Source organism: Zerene cesonia, chromosome 17 (assembly GCF_012273895.1).
Source record: "Zerene cesonia ecotype Mississippi chromosome 17, Zerene_cesonia_1.1, whole genome shotgun sequence".
Lineage (NCBI taxonomy): Eukaryota > Metazoa > Arthropoda > Insecta > Lepidoptera > Pieridae > Zerene > Zerene cesonia.
Genome location: NC_052118.1, coordinates 7,193,727 through 7,217,814, shown reverse-complemented (window position 1 = coordinate 7,217,814; position 24,088 = coordinate 7,193,727). Strand labels below are relative to the sequence as shown.

Sequence of the window (24,088 nt, the reverse complement as noted above, 5' to 3'; positions counted from 1 at the left end):
GGCTTTATGGCTTTAATGCTTGAAGTAAGCGTGTAATCCTTATCGCAACTTTCGTATGGGTTTAATATTTAAATGTTGACATATACATCATATTTATTAATCTTTGTCATGCTCATAGGTCACAGGAGCTTATTTTTTACAAGCATATGGTTTTCCAAGATATTTATACAATACTAGCTGCACCCGGCAAACGCTGTTCTGCCTTACTCTTATCATTTAGGGGTATAAAAAATAGATGTTGGCCGATTCTCATAGATACCGGATAAGCACAAAAAATTTCATCAAAATCGGTCATGCCGTTTCGGAGGAGTATGGCAACGAAAACTGTGACACGAGAATTTTATATATATAGATATAAAGATGCTGATTGGGCAGCTCATCTTAACACAAAATCAGTAAATCAATGAATAAAACCCGACATCAGCAGTAGCGAATTTTCCACAACAAAGATCCAAACGTAAGCTATCGTTTATGGGAATACTGGTTATTGGCCTTTCAATGGCTCCATGTGGAAACATTAGCCCACACGTTATCGATATAAAGCTTAGTGTAAAAACAAACATTCCAGCACTTTGTTATTTTACCGATCGACCGCTTGTAAATAACGCAATATATTCTAAACAGACTTATAAAGCTCGCCTTGTGTAAACGGCGCTGGATGTTAACAATTCATTACCACGACTCAATCGTCTGATATAAAGGTGCGCTGTTATTGTTGTTGTAACTTAGAAACATGTTATTTAGTGTTTCGTCGGGTAAACACGTGTTTTATTTATTTTTACTGTGAGTCATTCTTTTCACTCGCGCCATTTTACTGGCGTCGTGGTTATAAAATAAATCTACATCATTCAATATTATGTGTACATATTTCGTATGTATAAGATGTAATTTTATCGATATGATGAATTGACGTTATTTGAATAAATTGCCTATAAATTGTATTAAAATTTTGATATAAGCCATTATCGCCGACACTGGTTTGATTTAAGGCCATCAATCAAAGTCTTTGAAATTCAATCTATACTTTTAGACCCTCCAATTAAGAATAATTGGAGATAAGCCTTTAATTTTTCCGTCACGGGTGGGCTTCGGAAAGTGTAAGCCGGTCATTAGCCACCTTTTTAAGGTCTGCCCTCGCATCTTTTGTCTTAAAGCCATCATATTTCTCGGGCTTAATCCATAATACATGAGATACCGACACTACATGGCAATTATGAGTAATAAATCTAAACTTAGATCAACAGCTGAACTCCAAATTTATTTTAGTATCGGCGTTCACGATAAAAAATCGGGAGGAAGTATTTCATTGAAATAACAATTCAATTTTATCGCTAGAGTGCCACTTCAGTGACCTAAAACTCTCTCAACTGGATGACCGACATTATCTTCGAAAATAAATGACCAATTAAACAGTCTAATTCATTTCTGTCGGGTCCCAGTCCTCAACAGGGTGGAAACATAAATCAACATGTCGTTGAGTGGCGATAAACATTTTGTGACTTCCAACCCAGGTGATAAAAACTGACCGTTTTTTGAGAGCACCAAAGCCTTTAAAAGGGTGACATTTTTTTAACTAACGGCTCCTTAATTGTTGCGTGGCCACCCTTTATGTTTAAAATCATCCCTTCCGACAAAAAATGGACCTAAATAAATGATTATAATGAGCCGATTTAGAGGTTCGTTGAGCAAAAAATAACTAGGTAGCTTAACTACATAATGAGTGTTTGATAAGACGAAATTCTTTGTTTGTTTTCGATTTACCGCATCGACGCGGCGACACTTAATCAAATATTTTTTTAATGTCGACTGCTTACACTATTAAGTGCTGTCTAATAGGGTACGCAAATAAAAAGGTGCTCATACGTGTATTGAACGTAACTCATTGCGAATAAGAGGGTCAATATTTTGATAGCACGCGTGGTACGATAGTGGAAACATTTGGTTAAACATTGTGCAATGACTGTGGTTGTTTAATCGCAGTGGTAAACGGACACGGACAAAACAAACGGAGCTTCGCCTAACAGCCGTACGAGCAGGCGACGTAGACAAAAATAAACTGGCTCGATGAATCAACATCCAAGTCGAGAAATTCCAGCACATCAAAGGCGTCCGCGGAAATGCACTTTTTGTTGCGAGATTTGCGAATTAATTAGTTGTAAATTGTGACAGGTACGCTTCAAAGCAAATTAACGATATAGATATCTATCTACGTTGGTTGAGGAGACGTATTTGAATAGCATTTGAAACATAAAATGTTTCTCATTTCACGTTATTTTTTTAAATATGCGCTGCTTAACGTTCATCGTTCTTTATTTAATAGAAAGTTGTAGAATGTCGTAAAAGTGACGTCTAATATTGAATGAAGAGCAACATAATTAGTTACAACATTAAATAAACGGTGTGTATGACTACATAAAAGGAATACTAAACACATGTAAGCGGGACATCAAATACAAATTGGCTGTTATTAGCCGCGAACTTGAAAGGCAAAGAAACATTAAATGAGGTGGAAAATTTGACACTCCGCCCACAGACACGAGTCATTATACAGTTTTATTGACGGCTCGCGAAGATTTACACATGCAGCTGCCGGAGCGCAATCAACTTACAACTTTATACGTACATATATAATAATTCATAAGAAATAATTAAGTCTGTTTCTTGAGTTTTTTTTTAGTACTACGGTGCCAATACGTTAAAATATTTTACGTCCTTGAGTGTGAAAAGAAAATATTACTAACATATCGAACGCAGCTCAAACGAAAGGGAATGTGATAGATCACCTCACCTCCTCATTCTTCACGATTTACTGTGAACTTAAGTCGATTTTATACTACGAATACCTAGTAGATTTACCTCGGTCTTTATAAAGCTGCCTCTACCACGTAATAAACCTAATAATTTTGCCAGAACTGTTAAAAACTAAAATTATGGTGCCATTTAGATAAAAGTTTGACACGACTTCAAGTTTTCGCTCGGGTGAGTTTCTAAGTTTAGGCGAGTCGCCACAAGTAAATAATGTATCCACGTGCTTTTTAGTTTTTAGCTTTTAGGTGCAAATGGGACTCGCTTCTTGAGTATTTAGTCTTTTTTTTGTTTGTTTGAATAACTTAAAAGCGAATATTAGAGATTACTATTAAAATGTCAAATTTATATTTAAATTTATTGCTTTATGTGTAATAAATTAATAGATAAACGATTATACCTTCTAATTATGATATATAACTGATTGAATTAGTTAAAATTTTATATGTAAATTAAATCACTAGACATGTGAAAAAAGCATTTTTCAAAGCAACAGAAAACTGCATAATAAATTCAAGAGACGTAATAACTGTGAGGGGGAGAGCTTGTTAAAGCGAAAATATATAAAATTATAAATAAGTATGAAGTATAATTTTACAGCTACCTGCTTTGAGAGCAGAAATCTGTACTGCCAATGAGACAATGGACCTTAAATTGTGAGCGTTGTGGAATCCACTCCATTCTCTCCAACTTTTCCAAACGAGGTTAAATATAATACGAAACATAGTTTTGCTTGAAATAAAAATTATGACAGTTTTCGTGATTTAATAAAAGAAACTTGTTGAGGAAATTGGTTATTGATTAATGAAAGAAATTTAAAATGGAAAACATACTTATTGGTATACATATATGAAATGTTTTAAATTAGTTACAAAACATGCTTCCGTTTCAGAACTACTATTTATTGCCTTATTTATTTTTATTAATTGTGCCTGAAATAAAAAAATCAAAATTATTCTTATATTGAAACAATTGTAGTCCTTATAATTACTTCATAATAGTTAATACGACAGAAGTGCAATTAAATTTTATGAAGTAATTCTTGTAAATGATGTAATTCTTTATAGCATCAATGTTGTCAGTGTAGTTATTGTATTAAAGGAATAAACGGTGCCTTTATTCCTTCATAATAATAACTTCAACATAAATAATATCTTCCGGGTCTAGTGTCAGATCGAGAATTCTTAAAAATGATATGAACATGATAATCCTCACACGGGTTATCGTTTTAACTGGAGTAAACATTGTCCTTACAAGATAAGAAACAATTCGTTCTGGAGTGACAGTAATTATTTATTAAGCAAAGTGGTGTCTTACATCTATTAATAAATATATTATTCGCATGATGAAAATAGTATTCGCAAAATTTTTACCTTTCGTTGTATGAGTTTTGATAATTATTTAAAAAAATAAGCGTTGCATCATCGATCTCCTTTTATTATTGAATCCCAAATATAAATTGAAATAATTGGTGTTATACGATCGAATGTAGCAATATTAATAAAAAGAGTTTACAGTAAACGTCAGTTGTGAGGTCTTTGAAATAGACGTTTTATAACATAGCGGGTTTTTTAACACATTTTTGTTCCTACAAAATCCTCTTTCCTACTGTTATAAAAGTAAATTTATATTATGTCATACTCACTCATTAAAACCCTTAAATTCAATGAATTACAATCAGTATATTGAGACCGCAGAATAGCATATAGTCGACATTGATTCCATTTCGCCGTTTCACCCTCGTATATTCTAGCAAAGAGTATAAAACTATTTTCCGTACAATTTCACAGACTCGTCCTGTTTGCACAGAACTTCGACAGACTATATATATATTTTATCTGTATTTCATAACGATGGCGCCATCGGTAAACTTTGATCGGTAACTGCCACCACTAACATAAACTAAAAGTTGTTCTTCCCACATTTTGACATCTCTATTTTCAACATCAAAGTTGGTGATATTATTAAAAATTTATTTCATCTGCGCGTTGCAAAACGTTCCAATGTTGTAATTCAAACTTTGATTTATCTTCTTTAAGTAGGTCTCAGTGGTTAATTACGTGAAATATTATGAAATGTTCGTGAACGCATTATTCAAAAGATTATTTAAATATGCGAAGATTAGTGATAGGGTTGAATTTTTCATGTTATAAGGAAAAAATATTTAATCGATATAGTAGACAGCTGGACAACTGGAATAACACATAGGCTTTTTATTCAGATATTCCTACGGGATACGGACTTACGCGGGTGAAACCGCGGGGCGCAGCTAGACACATGAATGACAATGTCTTAAGATGTTGATATGTAATAAGGATTTTTTTTACCATTCGTTCCAATGCTTGTCTCGAAAACCATAAAAGCCGTGTTCAATATAATCCTACCTTTATTGAAAACATGACAAATTACTTTTATTTTTATCAAAATCACATTTATAGGTGTTAAATATCACAATAACTGACGCAGGTGTAAAAGCATTGAGTTTATTTTATTGCCACACATCATTCCATATGAATATTACGCTTTTATTGTCCCGGTGAAACGCGACTGCTATTCTGTTATTTTAAAATGTTTTTACTCACTTTTATGAGCGTAGTTGTCAAATATTTTATACGTGCATATTTGATTTACGGTCGTTTTAATTAAAACATAAAAGTTTGATTAATAATTTTGGGTCAAAAAGCTAATGTTGAAATATCCTTCTTGTTTTACAAGTAGTATAGTTAAGAACTGACTAGATACAAGTATAAAAATTAAAAAAAATTCAATACTAACATTCTGCTTTACTTTTAATTGCTTGAATGAATGCTATGCTTATTATGCTAATAAACTTACCCAGCTATGTAGGGGAACGCCAAAGCGTTTTTTGCCAAATTAGTATAAGATTTCAAACGAAATCTCAAACCTCATACCCGACAATCACTTAGCTGCTTTGGCGAACCGCTTCCGGCGTATACAATGGATGCATGCAAACTTCGTGAAATGGGTAAAAATAATCCGCCATCCCAGTCCAATACATCACGCAAACTGTCAGGCGAGACCGCACGAACAAAAATATACTATTGTTAGACGAGTAAGGCTCTGTCGGAAACTTTGACAAAAACTTGTGCAATATTTGACGGTACACGCACCGACGCCATTCAACAAAACTTTAAGCCAGACTAATCCACAGATCAGACAATGGTTTCGATTAAAAAAAAATATACGTTTCAATTGGTGTTGTAGGAGACAATTTCGTGCGAATTTGTTTAGCGCAGATATCGCAACAAAAGACGACATTATCTTGGTCCATTTTGTTATGTCGATTAACCTAAAAATACTTTAAGCAATGTAAAATAACAAAAGTTATAAGACACTATTCCTGTTTCGTTGTTGAAATTCTTGGCAACAATAAGCCTCTTTTATCACGCTCTTTATTCTAACTTGTATAGAAACATATTAATTACTCAAATTTTCATACCAAACTAAATGAATTCGGAAACGTTACAACTTTAATTTAGGTTCGTAATATTTTTAGTCAGCTTTACAATTTTGATCTCTGTTAAACTGAGTGCATTATATTTTGTTCTTGAAAGTTACATCAAATGTTTTCTTTTACAATAACTTCTGATTGTGAAATAGGTATCGGATCCGATAATATCGATTGCAATGCAAATTTATTTACTAAGTGTAAAAAAGAACCTACACATTAACTAACAGTTATGTTAACAAATCAGTTCATCTAAGTGCCGATTTAGATAGAACTAAAAAACTATGCCCCGACGACAACTAAACGGGTCGTTTTAATTGTTTTTTAGAAGCCACATCTCACTCATGACCGTCAATTAATCAATTCCAAAATTGGAGCAGCGTTCATATTTTACAAGGCCCCAGCGATCAATCGCTCTTTGTGTGGGTCTAATACATGTCGACACTTGTTTCTTTATTGTTAATATGGAAGCTGTAGCCATAACAAACATTATTCAAAAGTATTTTTTATTTACATGTTGGTAGAACACGTTGATAAAGCTGCGCTTTGATCTCATACGTTCGTACATTTCCTTGGGATTCACGATGAATACTGTAATGTTTTGTAATTTCGTTGACACGGCGACTGTTGTTATATCGAGTATTGGAAAATATCGTAAGTCCATATTTAGCGAGTTCAATGTTGATTTTGTTGATCTGAAGGATATATAAAGCGATATAACACTCTGAGCACATAGTGATATTACGTAGTGTGTGAAAAATAAACATAAAAACCGACGCTTAGTGCATTTGCTAAAGAGATCTAGAGACCGCGCCTCGAAAGCAAAATGTCAACACTCGCATTATGCGTTTGAGAGTCTTCACTAACGATGTTATTGTAGCGAGAAATTTTATTTAAATATTAGTACTGTCAATTATGAGTTGTTGAGGCCTTAGGAATGTTTGCGTAACTCTGGTTGTAACTATTCTGATGACCGTGCTTATTATCAGATCTGTTATTTGTTTTAATTGAAAATAAGAAGAATTTTTATAAAAGAAATCTTACGCATTAGATATCACTTAAAAATACTGATCTTGATGATTTATTATGAAATGAATAATGATTTATAACATATGTTACAAAATTTAACGAATTCCCTTTTTAAGTGATCTCATTGAATGTACCTTAATAAAAATAAAGTGTACCGTATGCTCCAATATTCTTTAAATGTTGTCTGAAATATCTCACGTTTCATTTTAAATGTTATATTGTGTCTGGAACGTAATTTCAGGCAACGAACGTATAATTAATTGTTTCACTTAAAGATCGACCATTAAAATAGCAAAGGAGCCGATTGTTTTAAGAAGCAATCATTTTTTCTAGTAACCGGCGGCCCGTCGTCGTTCAAGTGGCAATAAATTTTAATCGTAACCTTGGCCACGTTTGTTTTGGTTAACCGATTGGTGCTAGCATATGCGTGAGAACTGAGCTTGAACTTGAAGATATTTGTTAGTGAATGTATAAAATAAACGTCTAAAGTAAACAATTGGATCATAATGAAAATAAATGTGAAGTGGAGAATCTAAACACGGGAAAGACATGGGAAACTGCTAAGCTTTAGCGTTAAGATGTGACCTGATACGTGTGTGGTATTTATTCTCAATGCGAGTTACTGATCTAATTGGACCTAACTCTCCGAATGTATGAAACAGAAACAAAACAGTAGCATTTACATACTACTAATTCACGATCTTTTGTGACGCTGTGCTACTTGGGCACGTGCGAGTGTATCCCATTTTGTGTTGAAGCGTACTAGACTTTTTCATTAATACCCGGCAGGTGTAATGCAATTTAATGGAAGTAGGAGATCAATCTTATAGGTAGATTGATAACTATTCAGTCTTCACTGAAAATCGAACTTCTCGGTAATATGTTTATTGTGAAAGCTAGCGTGAGAACTAACAACATATTTTTTAATAATATTGTATCAAGCTAATTGCGTGTTATATGCTTTGATTCTATTATTTAGTTCGTTTAGTTATGTGCACTAACAGACGAGGTCTATCAATAAACGTATCACATCTAAGCATAATAGTACACTGGTGTTATTAAATTATGTTTAATCTGGCGATTAGAGTAATACATAGCATTACCGTTCACAATCTAAATCACCAATATTGCATTGGATTTTAGTTTCGATATTAAATCGAATAACGCTAATACAGTTTATTGAGCCGTATTATCCTCTGAATTAACAGGCCCTATCCATTATTACTGATTAAAATATAAATGATCATTGTAGGAAATGTTTTAGTTATCTGTACCAACGTTGTATGGATATACCTATGTGCACAGCATTCGTTGTTAGCTACCAGTGAAAATGTATTATATTCGTCACCTTAATCTCATTAAAAGCTCTGCGTGTTGAAGCTTCAATCTTTTACACTGTCATACATAATTACAGATATTTTTTGGGGCTTAGAATTTAAAATTTTAAACTCATCTATGTTTGAATATTGTATATTTATCTACATCCTGGTAATCATAACTGATATTCAACTGACGTTCCAAAAACGAATAAGGTCTTCGATTCGATTGTATTTTTTGGGTCATAACCGACTACTCCTATCATGACAGTAATACGTGTTACAGTATTGTCATTTGTATGTATTATTTATTCTTGAATCTTCGTATGGTTATCCGGCATGAGTTAGTGATAATCCAACCACCAAGACGAAATGGCCTAACCAAGCCGCCAAAATCTACATATGCTCATTAAAAAACCTTTATAACTTTAGAAGATTTTGACTTTCATTTATATGTACTGAAAATTATTTTTCTTACTTAAATTTTATAAAGAATTTCTACATATATCTTATGATCTTAAATGACTATAGTTACAACCCACTTCTCTATGTCGGAAGTTTATATCAAGTGTAGTTGAGCCAAATTAATTTGTGCTTGAAACTTTAACCACGGTCGTACGATGTATTCATAACAATATAAATAACGGAATAAAGGGTTAGCCTTACTACTTCAATAGCTGTTATAACCCGCAGATTTATAAGTTATCGAAATACATTTCAATCTTATTACGTAGTATAAATAGTTCATTTTCGAATGTTCGTCGTCTGTATTCTTTACAAAATATTTTAATCTATTTCCTATAATATCGATGCTCTAAAGGAAATGTCACTCCCAATTAAATCTGTCAATAATAACTGATCCCATTACTGACTTATTTGTAATGTCAAACTTGATTTGAATTAGATATTGTTAACAAGATGATTTAATTTAAACTCTTTATTTACGTTTACTGATATTAAATTTGATTTCCATACTCGCAAGTCACAAATGAAAAGCTTGTACAATAACCATTATTTAACTAAAATTACTACACAAATGGATACATGTATCTGCTGCTGCTAATTTATTAAGATTTGAAAAAGGAAATTTGAAAAAGGAACGAGTGTCGTGCAATGTGAAGTGCACGCGAGCAAAGCTGCGGGCGGGAATATAAATTTGAAAATATTGACATTTTCTTTCATAAGGTGTATACGATTACCTATTCCATAATAATACTATACTTAAGAATACATGTAACCTTATCCTTATCCTTTTAGTTTTTGGAAGTCGGCTTAAAAGATAGCATATTGATACCTAATTATTATGTATAATTTATAGGTAAATCTATTTAAGACGTTTTTAACATTGCACGTTTGTTTTGTTTCAGATGAGGGAGAAAATAGAAATATGATCACACATAGAGTGAAATTACGGATTCATACAAAGTGGTTGTAGGTGTCGTCATGGACTTCCTGAAATTGGTGACGTCTCTTTTGGGACTATTATTTTGTGGTAAGCATAATAAAATTATTTAATAAAATGAATTGATATAAAAGAATGTAAAAATTGTATTAATGAACTTTACGTTAACTGTATAATTTATATCGTAAATAAAAAAAAAATAATAAAAAAATACAAAATCTAAAACTAAACTACAGTTTAATGTATAATTACATAGAAAATTGCTCACATAATTTGAACATTAGCCCACACTATGAAAATCTGCGTCTTGTTTAACTTAAGATATAATGTAGATTTTACATTATATTGTGTATGTAATACATGTAAGTTTGCATATGGATGGATTGCAATCCTTTTTGAATTTTAGCAGTCAACAATTATACATATCCTTTTATCTCATCTATGAAAATACGCAAAACCATGAAATATTAAAACACATATTGTACAAACAAAAACGAAATCAAAATATTGACTTTCCTCGACTAACCAGTGATTTAATGGCAGTAAATTCGTTCCATATGTTTGTATTCTTGCATAAAGAATTCACGGTGCAGTCAAAGTTCAAGGCGCTAATAGCTCCCCAAGGGGTCGGTCCCTCGCTCGATACTAGTGCCATACCGTACCATCTTAGATTTGTGCCACCAGTTAGCGAACTCAGGGACGCTTAGACATAGGTACCACAATTTGTCACCGCTTCGAAAATGTAGCTAATTGCAGGAAATTTCTGTTTAGTTCGAGGGCGGGGTAATTGGAAATGAAATTATACCTACCACTTTAATGTGTGTTTGGAGCTTGATTTTAATTGCTCTTGTATCATTTTCAGTATTCGTGAGGGTGGTTTTAATATTGATCATGATGTCATCCTTGCTTGCACGTTAGTGCTAATGTTATTTTAATAGAAAGATAGACAGAAACTCCACGGATTGTTACTATAGGTTTTACAAATTTGAACGGTAGATAAGTATAATGTTTTATGTCATAGCGGGCAACTGAGCTTGTGGTTCGCCTGATGGTAAGCGATCACCACTGCCCATGAACATTCGCAAAGGTAGTGCCTCTACGAATGCGCTGCCCGCTTTTATGGGATAAGGGAAAAGGAAAGGATTAAAGACTGGAAAGAAGGAATGGACTGGGATGGGTGAGGAAAAGGAAACGGGCCTCCGGCTCCCCCACTCACCGTACGAAACACAGTGGCATGCCACTATTTCACGCCGGTTTTCTGTGGGGGTGTGGTACTTCCCCGGTGCGAGCTGGCCCAATTCATGCCGAAGCGTGCTCGACTACCACAATAAAAATAATTAAAAATGGTAAAGTTTAGTTACGTTAAAAATAGCCCATTATAAGAAAAAAGTAACTAATGGTAATTTCTAAAAACAGCGTAATAAAAACCGTGTCGAACAAACAAATGTCACGTAACGACTCTCCAGGGCTTAATAAAGTTTTAGGGAAAGCGTATCGTATCGACAAAACTCATTAGGTTAACAAAATACACATGCATAGATTTACTTGCATGTGACAATGGCACATATTTTACAATCAACTGAACTTGTAATAGATTAAAAAAGCTTATCTATGGGCGTTGCTATCACCCCAGTATGTCTCATTGTCATGATATAATTATTTTAGTCTGTGGTTTATGAATCTATACAAAAAGCGCGCCCCAGGCGGCTATCAAACCGTAAAGAAGTTAAGCTAATGTTAAACGATGCCTATCTTTTGTGCCTAATTCATGATGGATGCCGCGTGAAATACGAAGAAAAAATAGAATAATAAAAATAAAGAGAATCAATCGTTTGGGGTACTTTACAATGAGGTTACGTGCGACAATGTACTATGGGATATTTGAAAAATGGATCGTATCTCTTCTCCAACAAAACTTTGACTTTTACGATTATCGAAACTAACATTTTGGCCCTCGCGTTCTAAGGTATATGACGCCCATTCCGATTGTAGTATTTATTATATATTATAAATAATTAAACGGAAGTTTGAATACAAAGAGTGAAGGTTAAATTATAGGTTCTTAAATTCTAAGGCGCTTTGATTTTAAACGCAATCTGCCTTCTAAATATAGACGTCATTCCCAATAAGTAAATGTAATCAGTAAAGACGATCGCTAATATTTTTTGTTCGTGAGCTCGATACGATCAGATAGCTTTCATTTCGCAAACTATGGCCTTTTATCTGTAAACCGATATATCTTATTAACGGTGACGTTTCGGAAGCAAATGAAATCACCGTTCTCTTTGGAAACTCAGTACCGTCGTCATTTTATCCTACAGATGTTTTATTATTGTGCAATACATTAGTTCCATTATCGGTAGCGTGTGAACATCAAGATTTATTCAATTTAATTCGAATAACTAGTTTTCGTTTTGACGTCAAAGCAATTCATTAACTAACATTTTTAACATATAGTTTAGGTACCTACTTCATTTTTAGTTTTATAGCATTAATTTTTTTTTAAATAGTCAACGTCTTAATTTTTCATGTTAATTTTATTTTAATTGAAAGGTTTGCAATAAAATGCGTTTTAATTATATTGTAGGAATAGTTCTTTTTTCTTTTTTGCTTACTAAATTTAATTACTTATTCATCGAACAGCACGTGGAACAGCACAACATAAACCTTTATTTACAAATAGAGATATTTCTATTTGATTTTTAACTTATCGTTTCCTATAGACCGTTACAATAAAAGTCAAAGATTTTATAGAGGAACAATAAATAAACAAAATATATCGAAACAGTCATGGATACAAAGTATGTTATTCCATCTGCCCACGCGCTGAATGTCTACAAAAACAAACTCAAAAGAAAGCAATATAGCAACTGGTCGATTCCTTCCGTATTTTCTATTATAGAAATGACTACAGCAACCGAGGCGATAAATTCTGTATATTATTGTGTTCGACAAACTGATACATATTGCGTCGACATAAAAATGAAAATCGGCTGCGAGATTAAAAACTAATTTAGCTTTGCAGTTTGCCCTCGTTTCAGGTAGGTATGGGTCGTGAAAGATGACACTGCGTCAACAATTTGTACCGTACATTAGCAGGCCTTACAAGACAAACACGGTAACTCACGAAATTCATATTAATGTAATCCGTCCATCCGTTCAGGCGGATAATTTTTAACAGATGTGCCGATGTTTTTGTGTTGTAAAAGATAAGTGCTATTTCATTAACCGTAACGTTTTTAGTTATTTTTATCTTATCGTCTGACTCGTTTAAAACATATACTTAATGAATCTTAGTGATTGAGCCCAAGTTTGCTTTTTGTTCTGCGAAATAGATACATCTTTAATATGTGAAATAGTATTTTATATAAACATCAAATTGAATTACGTCTAAATGATCTCAAAAAAAAACAGTTGAACCGAATTCGTGAAAGTTTAAATTTTTACACACATTATATGTATTAGCATTATTATAAATTATTCACGAAAAATATACTTACACATTGCTTTTAATTAATAATGTATGTGAGATGGTAACCCCAAAAAATGACATTCGAGCTGAAAGACGTGCAAAAATTGGCGACAGACATTAAAGAATTAAACACATTTTATGTAAAATATTAGTGATTGTCATATAATTTTATATAAGTATAATTTATTTCGCGACTTTGTAATAACGTGCAACTGCGTAATGACTGCTTAGAGTCATATTGCCAAGGGGTCAAAACTGAACACGTGTTCAAAATTCGAAAAATCATGATTGGCTCCCTTAGGAGGCAATCACGATCATTAGAATTAGATGTTCGTATTCAAACTGCTATCGTGTTACTTAGGGTGACAGTTGTTAACTTTTGAGTTCTAAGGGGAAGATTTAGTATGTTAATAGGTTTGTTGAGAATTAAAAGACCTATTAGATGTATTTTAAATCAAGGTTTTAAAAATATATATGGGAGTATGTTTTTTTTCGAAACAACCATTGCATTTAATTAAAATTTCTTTGTAATTGTATTAAATAATACGTAAAAGACTTTTAATGTAAAGGGTTGCCACTGGTATATCTAGAATATTTCTTTTAATTTGAATATTTTACATTGCTAATTTTTTTTTCTATTTCGCTAATCAAACAAATTATTGTACGTCTCTATCTATTAAAACTATCCCACACAATGGTTAAGGTGCAACACATAACGATCAAAGAAATCCCAATTTTCGTTTGATGTCGAATCTACGACGACTAATTTGTTGCGACTGATACTGGAAAGCGTTTGTACCAAAGGAAATGGTTCTTAAAGCAGCTGTTAACCTGAATTTATGAGAATCCAATATATCGAGAACATGTAAACACGTCATTTGGTGCTATTGGGAAGAAACGGTACGACGCGGGCTGGTTTTCGTTGGGAGACCGTGCGTATTTCTTTAGGAAACTGACGAAAAATTGTAGGAAATATTCTGAAAATATGTGTTTACATAATATGTAAAAGGAATTTATTCCTTGATGAATGTTTGATATACTTTGAATCGAACAAATTTTCAAATATTCACAAATCACCATTGAGGTAAATAACAGGTTTTTTATATATTTTTTAAAAGAATAGCAAATAAACAAGTCAACTCAAATGCAATAGTTATGTCCGTAACCGATTTTTTATTTATTTTTTCAGTTGACGCGTGTCGACATGTGCTAGAGTATAAATTAGCAGGGGACGCGACGCACCCTCGCAATTTTTTTAACAAATATTTCTGAACAATGGGCCGTAACTATGCGCGTGCGAGTTAAAATCATTCCCATTGGCGCTGCTTTCCTGTGTCATTTTAGCAATAATTTTTCTAGCTAGTTCATTAATCTGGGTGATAATAGAAGAAATTTAAGAACCGCGTGAAAATATATAAATTAAGTTATACAGTTGTTGTATTTTTATTGACACTCTTTAAATTATTTAATAAATATTTCATTTTTTCTTATTATTAGACATTTGTTTTGATAAATTGTTATCAAATAATTTACATTTCTTAAATTGTTTGATAATAATTCAATTAGCTTCATCACTTGTTTTAGTTATATTGCTGATAATGTTGCAATTTATAAGAAAGTAGAATAAGCTCAGTATGAATTCATTACATTAAATCGAGTATTAATATTAAAGATTAAACATTTAACAAACTGAAGTTAAAAGTACGAATAGGCTCAAGTTTCAATCTTGATTTCAGTTATGAGTTTGATTATCAATTATTATTTCAGAATGTTTACTTTACCAAATATAGTTTTTTATATATTTTATACCCAACTTCCTTACTATATCCTATACGGAAACTTCTTTTATATATCCGATAATCGATCCGGTTCAAACGTGCAACTAAGCGATAAAGTCGGTTTTATGTGCGATAAAGTAATGTATCGAGATCAGCATAAACAATATTTTATGTGTCTTGCATTCCGCTAAATCTTATTTTTATCTCTTCGTTCTGGTATATTTTGCTTTAGGTATTACATACATGTCTCTTTTACGAGTTCGTAGATTATTTATTGTATCTAATACCTATAAAATTATTTAATACTATACAGTCTTTACTAGGAAATAGTTTAGAGTAAAAAGTTAATTATGAAATGACTGCAATAGTACGTATGTTTATTTTAGGATAAGCTCACGTGGATGTTTTTAAGTTCATATAAAAAAGACATTGTTTTTCTAAAATAATCAAATAATGGTTAATAGCTTCATTTAAAAAATGCTAAATATCATCAATAAACTTTATATATTTTTATTCAATAGCTCCAATATTCCAAAAACTAAAGGAAAATAATGTTTGTTTAATGTAGGTCAATAATAATAATACTCTTAAACATCAAGGGATTTACGAACAAAAATCGAAAGATAGCAAATCGAATGGAGATTCAATTATAGATTAGCCCTTGCAACGCACCGCATTCACAATGTTGGGACACGTGAATAAATAAACACAATTATTTTGCACAATGGGGTAATCCTTATTCTGTTACAAACTCGAACCGAAAATCGAGTCGCAGACCATTACTGTTGCTTCGTTTTTAGCGAAATCGAGTATTTTTTGCTATGATTTTCTGTTAATAATGCTTTGAGGTAACAATAGACATACATCAATTCGAGTGTCAAAAAATAACATCTGCGCCTTTCGTTGTAAACACACGAGGGTCCAAATTCGCATCCTTGGGGGACTCCAAGCTAGCCTATGTTTACGCTTCATTATTATTGTGCCATGTTTTAGTGTAGCTATAAACGACACGCTCCACTATTATTATCGTTGAAACTAAAGGTTCTGTACCATTGTTAGGCTTTTAAATAAACGGTAACGCGCGGAACGGGTATAATTTTTTAAAGAGATTATGTTTAGAACCAATAATTTTTCAATTATATTAGTTCTAACGTTAAACTGTTGAAAGTTCTGAACCTCAAATTTTGTACAATTCACCTTTGGTTAAGTTATTATACTCTCGTTCTTATATGATGTTTGCCATAGACTCACGTGAAGTTATTCCAACAGGTCCCGTTAATGGAGGACTAAGTGACGATTACATGGGAAGCGGTGAAGCACCATACATCATCGAACAACCGCTCGATGTCACCGTAGCAAAACACCAACCAGCCACGTTAAACTGCAGAGCTGGTGGCTCACCATCGCCAACAATACGATGGTACAAGGGCGGCGTGCTTGTTGTATCTGATACACATAGAAGCTTGTTGCCTGCTGGTGGCCTGTTCTTTCTAAGGGCGACGCATGGTCGTGCACACTCTGACGCTGGCGTGTATTGGTGTGAAGCCACTAATCCTTATGGTACTGCTAGAAGTCGGAATGCAACGCTACATGTAGCCGGTAAGTTATCTTACTACATCGCTATATGTCGTCGATAGAATAACATTTTTACCACACTTTTATTAGCTTCATATGTTTATATTTTTGTATGTTAACTACTCCTATTGATTCGAATTTGACTTACTTTTTAAGGGCAAATTTTATCAAACTTTGTATAATATCAAAAGTTAAGTTCTTACCTACTATATATATTACAAAATGGAATTAATAGTAAACAAAAAAATATTGATTTATATTTTTTTCGGAATGTAATATATTACGTCTTAATAAGAAATTTTCTGTTTGTTCCGTAGTTCTCCGAGAAGAATTTCGTTTGGAACCTGTAACCACACAAACGGCACAAGGAGACACTGTGATTCTAGAATGTTCACCGCCTCGCGGTTCTCCAGAACCAACGGTATATTGGAAAAAGGACGGACATATACTTCACTTTGATGTAGACTCAAGGTAAATAAAGTTATCTTAATAGTTGCATAATGTACGTTGTTTGTATTGTTTTAACGTTAATACATTTGTTAACACTAAAATTGTTAGTAATGAAGCATTTAGTTAATTGAAGCTAAAATAACAAAGCATAACCACAGCCCTATTAGTAAGTACCTACAATATAAAATGAAAGTTACATACATGCCCACAAGTTGGTTCGATAAAACGCACTTACGTAAAATCGAGGGTATAGTTTCTGAGAGCTCTCAACTGTTAAATGGGATGGCGGAAACGCGATAGTCTTGTGAATCACTGCAAAATTAATTCGTGTAACATCACACAATGACGTATCGCATAATTTGTTTGCGGCACTTGAATTACTAAAGGGTGTTGAAAAATTCGTGTCTTTTGATCATTCGAATATTCTGTTTTAGTTTATCATTTCATGATATCATTTTAGAAATAAATAAGTAACACACTTACTTCACAATTTTGTAATTAAAATTTCACCTACTTTATGTAACCATAACGACTTTATTGCATTTATAAATTATCTGATTTCTTAAATGTATTACCCGGAAAACTATTGTAACATTACAAACAGAAATTATGTGACTATTATGTACATATTCACTTATTTAACAACGTTATGCATAAGATCAAATTGAAATCTGTGACCCCACATTTTTCAAACTTATTCAATTTGTTGTCTATGAATTTTTATATGCCTAAAGATGCATCTCAAGGCGACGTATGTATATTGAAGCATAAAAATAATTAACATGAGGAGGGTACATCAAAGTTTGAAAGAGGGGATATTTGAAGAGCTCGACAAGCAATCAAGCAAAAATCTCAATAGTTCTGACTCAGGAGACCCCTTATTAAATGTTAATTTTCTATTGAATAATTCCGCCCTATATTTGAATGACTTTGTTACAATGCGCTTTGTTTACAGTAATGAAAATTAAATGTCTATTGTCTACAGTGCTTATTAAAAACGTTGAATTATTTGTATAGAATGCATTTGGTGGACGGAGGAAGTCTGGTTATACAAGATGCGAGACAGACAGATGCTGGGAAGTACCAATGTATCGCAAGAAATGCTGCTGGTACAAGAGAATCAACTACAGCAACGCTAAGAGTTCATAGTAAGTAATTTTAATAAAAGCAAAATAATAATGCACATATACTAGGCAAAGTTATACCACATGTCATAGTCGGTTTTTGTCTTAGTTTTTACTTGTTGAAATTTACCACCGCTATTAATATACCAATTCATTTGGCTGATTAAAAACAGCTATCATTTACCTTCCATATCAATCAAACGGAAACCATATCAATCAATAATGCGCTTCTCATATCAAAACCGAGCATGCCAAGCGAATTTACCGTGTCACTCAATGAGTTTCGATTTCGCAGTTAAACCGTATTGGATTGCGGGGCCCGAAGACGTCGTCGCTCATACCGGGGAGAGCGTGTTGTTTCACTGCAGAGTGGGTGGGGACCCTTTACCCGATGTGTTGTGGAGGAGAACCGCCGGCAGTGGGAACATGCCACTCGGCCGCGTCAAACTCTTGGACGACAGAAGCCTGAGGCTCGATGGCGTGGTTTTAGCAGACGAGGGGGAATACACTTGTGAAGCTGACAATGCAGTCGGAACTGTCAGCGCTAGCGGGTATTTGACGGTGTACGGTGAGTGCATGCATTCTTATTTACTCAGTTGATTGTTCATTGCGTTTATAATTATCGCTAGGGAAACTTTAAATTGTACGGAATAAAATAACTTTGTATGAAGGTAAAATTAATTACCGACTGGTTATAAATACGATGTCACTTTATTATTAAAATTCGAATACAAAACTTAATAACTATATATCATAAATGTTTTATTATAATGACAAAGCTTAATTTTGTTATTCTTTTTAGACCCTCCATCAGTAACACTAAAACCAAATTCAGTGATTGTTGAAAGCGGAACAAGTGCAACATTTACATGCACTGCCACCGGAAAGCCTGAACCAACTCTTTTTTGGAGTTTAGAAGGAAATAGAACAATTATGTTTCCCGGTACATCGAGGGATAAATATCACGCATCACCCGTTATAGACGGGGTGACAACACTAACAATAAACGGAACAAATAAAAATGATAGCGGTAATACAATAGTTTGTTCAGCGGTCAACTTCGCTGGCAGTTCGCTCGTTAGAGGAAAAATAACTGTGACGTCAGACGATGACCGGCCACCGCCAATAATAACAAATGGCCCCTCTAATCAAACGTTACCTTTTAAGTCCGAAGCCGAGTTCCCCTGTAAAGCTATAGGTACACCTGAGCCAATCATTGCATGGTATTTCGAAGGGGAAGCATTAATACAGAATCATAGAAGATATATTTCCAGTGATGGAACATTAGTCATAAAAGATTTGGGTAGGACCGACAACGGAACTTATACATGTGTTGCTTCGTCACCTCACGGCAAATACGTTTGGAGTGGTGTCCTGACTGTTGATAACCCCAAAAATCCAAATATTAATTTCTTCAGAGCTGCTGATGTATCAGCCTTACCAGGTCCTCCCACAAAACCACATGTACATAATATAACAAACAATAGCGTTATTTTAACATGGAATCAAAATAATAAAATTGGGTCATCCTCCATACTCGGATATCAAGTTGAAGTATTCTCTAGGGAAACACTATCAGGAAGTAATACTCCAAGAAACTCAAGAGGCTGGGTTGTTGTTGCTAAGAAAATATATCAAACCCATTACGTAGTCAGATCGTTGATTCCTGGAGTGACATATATGTTTATAGTGAGAGCCGAAAATTCACACGGTTTGTCTGGACCAAGTTCCGTTTCAGATGCTGTGACGTTAGGGGAAGATGCATCTATATGGAGTAATGGCCCATACTCAAATAATACTGAATACAGAAAAAATATTATGACTGATAGTATAGTTGAGCTCAGAGAAGCAACTGCAATAGACGCTACAACAATAAAACTTATGTGGGCAGTATTAAATTTCTTTTACTTGGAAGGATTATTTATATACTACAGACCCTTGGATAATTCAACGACTGAATATGAAATGAAAACTATTTTACATTCCAATGATGTATCGGGATACGAAATTACGTCGTTACGAAAATATATGCGATACGAATTTTTTCTGGTGCCTTTTTATAAGAAATTTGAAGGCAAACCCTCAAATTCAAAAGTTGCTCAAACATTGGATGACGGTAAATATGTCATTTTTATTTCACGTATTAAATATTATAATTTTCAATTAAATATATTTATACGGAGTACCGAGTATTTAATTTTCTATAATTTAACATCAAATCTACATTTCATGTTTCATTTTCAGTGCCGGATGGTCCTCCAACAAATATAGAAATGTTCATTGTCAATATGACTACGGTTCACTTGAAATGGCAACCTCCCGAATTTCACCTACAAAACGGAGTTATTACTGGTTACAATGTAGTGGTTAATTGGCTGGATATACCCGCGAACAAGTCAATGATTGCAATTAACACCACCGTTCAGCAAGCGACCAGTCTCATTATGACAAATTTAACGTCTGGTGTGAGTTATTCAGTGCAGATCGCAGCAGAAACTATTGTTGGCTTGGGACCTTTTAGTCAAAAAGTGTATCTTAATATTGATTCAAGAACAATCGGATTAGATCCTCTATCCAGGTATATTTTTACATTTTTAATGAGACAGGTACATGTTACCTGTAAAAAGAAAAAATGTATTTTCGCGTATTCTCGTCTATCATAAACCTACAATACTTTTATTCTGTTGCAGATATCCTAACAACGGAGAAGTATCTATTGTTGCGGGAGACTTTGTACTTGAGTCGTGGTTTTATTTTTTAATTGGAGCTATCGTGCTTTTCAAAGTTATAATGGTTGCTGGCATCATCTACATTCGTAAAAATAACATTTTTGCGAAAAAATCTGCTCTTCCCAATATATACGGTTGGTATTAAAAATTGGAGTATTTAAATTGTATAAGATGTAAAAATAATACAGAAACAAAGGCTTATCTCGGAGTGCTTACATTTTTTCCCTAGGATCAGAATTTCAAAATTAAAAACATTCCTCGGGTGTCGTGGGGTGGTAAGGGTGCGAGCGTTTGTTTGATGGAGGCTTTGCCATGCGAGGCGGGAGGGTGCTAGATTACTTTCGAGTTGAAAGGTAGCACGAGCCCTCTCACTAGCGCAGTGGATCTCTTTCACTTTGCATTCACATTCTAGGCACAAAGAAATGATACAAATCCGGAAATAAAGACTCAACAAATGTAAATGTTTTTGTTTCTTTTCAAATGATTCGTAAACGCCGTTGAAACTTAATTCCTGCAATATCATAATCGTTATAAATTTATGTTATATATTACATTAAAATAGTGTATCATTAACAACATAACTTTTATTTTAGATTCTAATGGAACTAGTTTAGTGACCCAAATGAATATAAAAGCAGCGGTTTCATTGTCTCATCCATTAAGTAGCTGCTATAATAAAAATTCAGTTACTAAAACTGAGTCATTATTGTGGATGGAGAATCAGCCTGGTATATGCATGTCCACTAATCAATCCAACCAAAGCAAGGACAAGACAAATTCCGAATATGATAAGGTTGCCCATCCTCTGCCAGAGTATGCAGAGGTGACAGCATCCAGAGTTAATGGCAATGAATGGAATACAAGTAAAACTGCTACATCTCCCGCCGCATATGCTTCCGTGACACTTGTAGCCAATACAAGACAATGTGTTAGCTCTTTGGTAAGCTCGATTTCATCAAAAATTTTCACTGTGCTTAATGATTTCATTTAGATGTCGTTATAATCTATATTTTATTTTTAGGGTTGGTTTCCACCGGGTGGCAAAAATGTCGATAACTTTGATTCTCGCTACGCTCCCGATGAAGAACTCTATCCGGCAAGCAATGGAGGTTACTATAATAGAAATGTATACAGCGAAAAATACTTCCAAGGACATCATAATGTCCTTAAATTTTATGACATTCCTTCCTTAGAAAAAACACAAAAGGCCCAAATACGATACAATCAGAGCCTTGAAGATCGCAAAAGCGATAAAAACGTAAACATCGATGTTACCCAATCCTTGATTGGTCGAACGTACGGAATAAATTCAAGGAAGAATTCTGAATCGGAATCAACGTATAGAGCGTTCGGCGAGGACGAATCTGACGACGAGAATTATGCGGAAGACAATGGCTATGATGAATTGCAGGCTATGCAACCACAAAAGCAACGACCTAAACATCAATACGAAAGGCCTAATTTCGACAACGATGGGACGCGGACTTTATCAAGATTTACCTCGTTCAGGCACGCCCAGAATGTTCTAAATGGTACGACGCAAACGCCTATTGCGTCCACTCACTCTGCCCCTTCGTCGCATCCACGAGTAGACTCAGTGACGCGGTAGTATCACGCTTTGCCGGTTTTCGGCGACTTGTGCCAAACAGACGTATAATCGACGTGAACAATGTTATAAGTGAAAAAGCTAATACGGTTTTTCCTTACGCTTATATTATGAACTCTTGGATTTCCGTCGGTTTTTAAACATATTGTGCAGAAGTGATAATATGTGTATAAAAGACTGTTTATTACGCGTTTCTTTGGCCTATTATTAAATTTGTGGCACTAATTTGATATCACTAAAAATCTTATAGATTTATTTATATTTCGTGGAACTTTAACTAGTCTATTGTTATGTATATCCTGTGTACATAATTTTGTAAATAGTGTATATATAAATTAATTATGAATATTATTAAAAATAAACGTTTATTGGACTATTATGGGGATTGATCAAATTTATGTGTCCGTCTGTATATCAATAAACGAATTTGTAATCATATATATATCATTAGATTAGGATTTCGTTAGACACTGGAAAAATGAACGCTTGGCAATAATTTGAGGTAACCTAATATTAATAGTGTAAATATAGACATGAATACTATAGAGGCAGACCGTTTACAAACAGTAGCTGTAACTAGAATGCGATTGAAGTGTGACTAGACTAAAAGTGAAGGTAGTTTGAAATTTTACACAAGTATTAGCGCAGTTAGGATTTCAAATAATAAAGTATACTTTATGGTAAAGCACAAATTGACTTGATATTAGACTTCGTAATATATTTCGTTGATAGCTAGCGGTACTCGATTTAGTTTTATTTAATGTGCCATAAGATTCCTGGATAAGAACACAGTAACATTCGAGTTGTGAAGAAAATTCAAATGATGCTTTTACAAAAAGATGTTTAAATCTACGTAAGTTAATGTGATATGAGTTATATTATAATCACTTGTTATTAAAACAAATAGCACGATTTGTATTGCATATCATGTATTTAGGTAATAATAAATAATGAAGTGTTAATTACGTAGGCTTTGAGATTTATTATTTATAGTATTATAAGCCTAAAATTTAACAGCAACTATTATTGTATTATTTAAAATGTTTGCATTTGTTTGTATTTCAATATACGCCTATTCAAATTTGCTTTGAAGAAATTTACTTAAAGTATTATTAATTAAAAATATTTTTTGTGTATACTCAATGCCAGTACAATATTGTTTCTATTATTATTATTTTGCTTAAATGATGCCAAATAAAAATACGTTTGTCAGTATTTTCAAATATAAGTGAAGTATTTTTCATATCGCATTTTTATTCCTTCAGTTCATAATATCAATTTTATTTAACTTTTACAAAGTTATTAGAATTCAATAATAATCATTAGCAATATC

At 33.4% G+C, this 24,088-nt stretch overlaps 1 protein-coding gene across 2 annotated transcripts in view; it reads left to right on the top strand.

Moving 5' to 3' along the window:
• The window catches only part of LOC119833661 (roundabout homolog 2-like), a 47,121-nt gene extending 23,317 nt beyond the window's left edge, over positions 1-23,804 (top strand). For both annotated transcript variants that reach the window (XM_038357775.1, XM_038357776.1), the window contains exons 2-11: positions 9,987-10,111; positions 16,541-16,870; positions 17,164-17,317; positions 18,314-18,444; positions 18,716-18,988; positions 19,223-20,536; positions 20,665-20,998; positions 21,111-21,283; positions 21,743-22,089; positions 22,171-23,804. In XM_038357775.1, the coding sequence (XP_038213703.1) occupies positions 10,063-10,111; positions 16,541-16,870; positions 17,164-17,317; positions 18,314-18,444; positions 18,716-18,988; positions 19,223-20,536; positions 20,665-20,998; positions 21,111-21,283; positions 21,743-22,089; positions 22,171-22,758 (3,693 nt within the window). In that variant the 5' untranslated portion in view covers positions 9,987-10,062 and the 3' untranslated portion in view covers positions 22,759-23,804. The remainder of the gene's footprint in view (positions 1-9,986; positions 10,112-16,540; positions 16,871-17,163; positions 17,318-18,313; positions 18,445-18,715; positions 18,989-19,222; positions 20,537-20,664; positions 20,999-21,110; positions 21,284-21,742; positions 22,090-22,170) is intronic.
• The last annotated feature ends 284 nt before the right edge of the window (positions 23,805-24,088 follow it).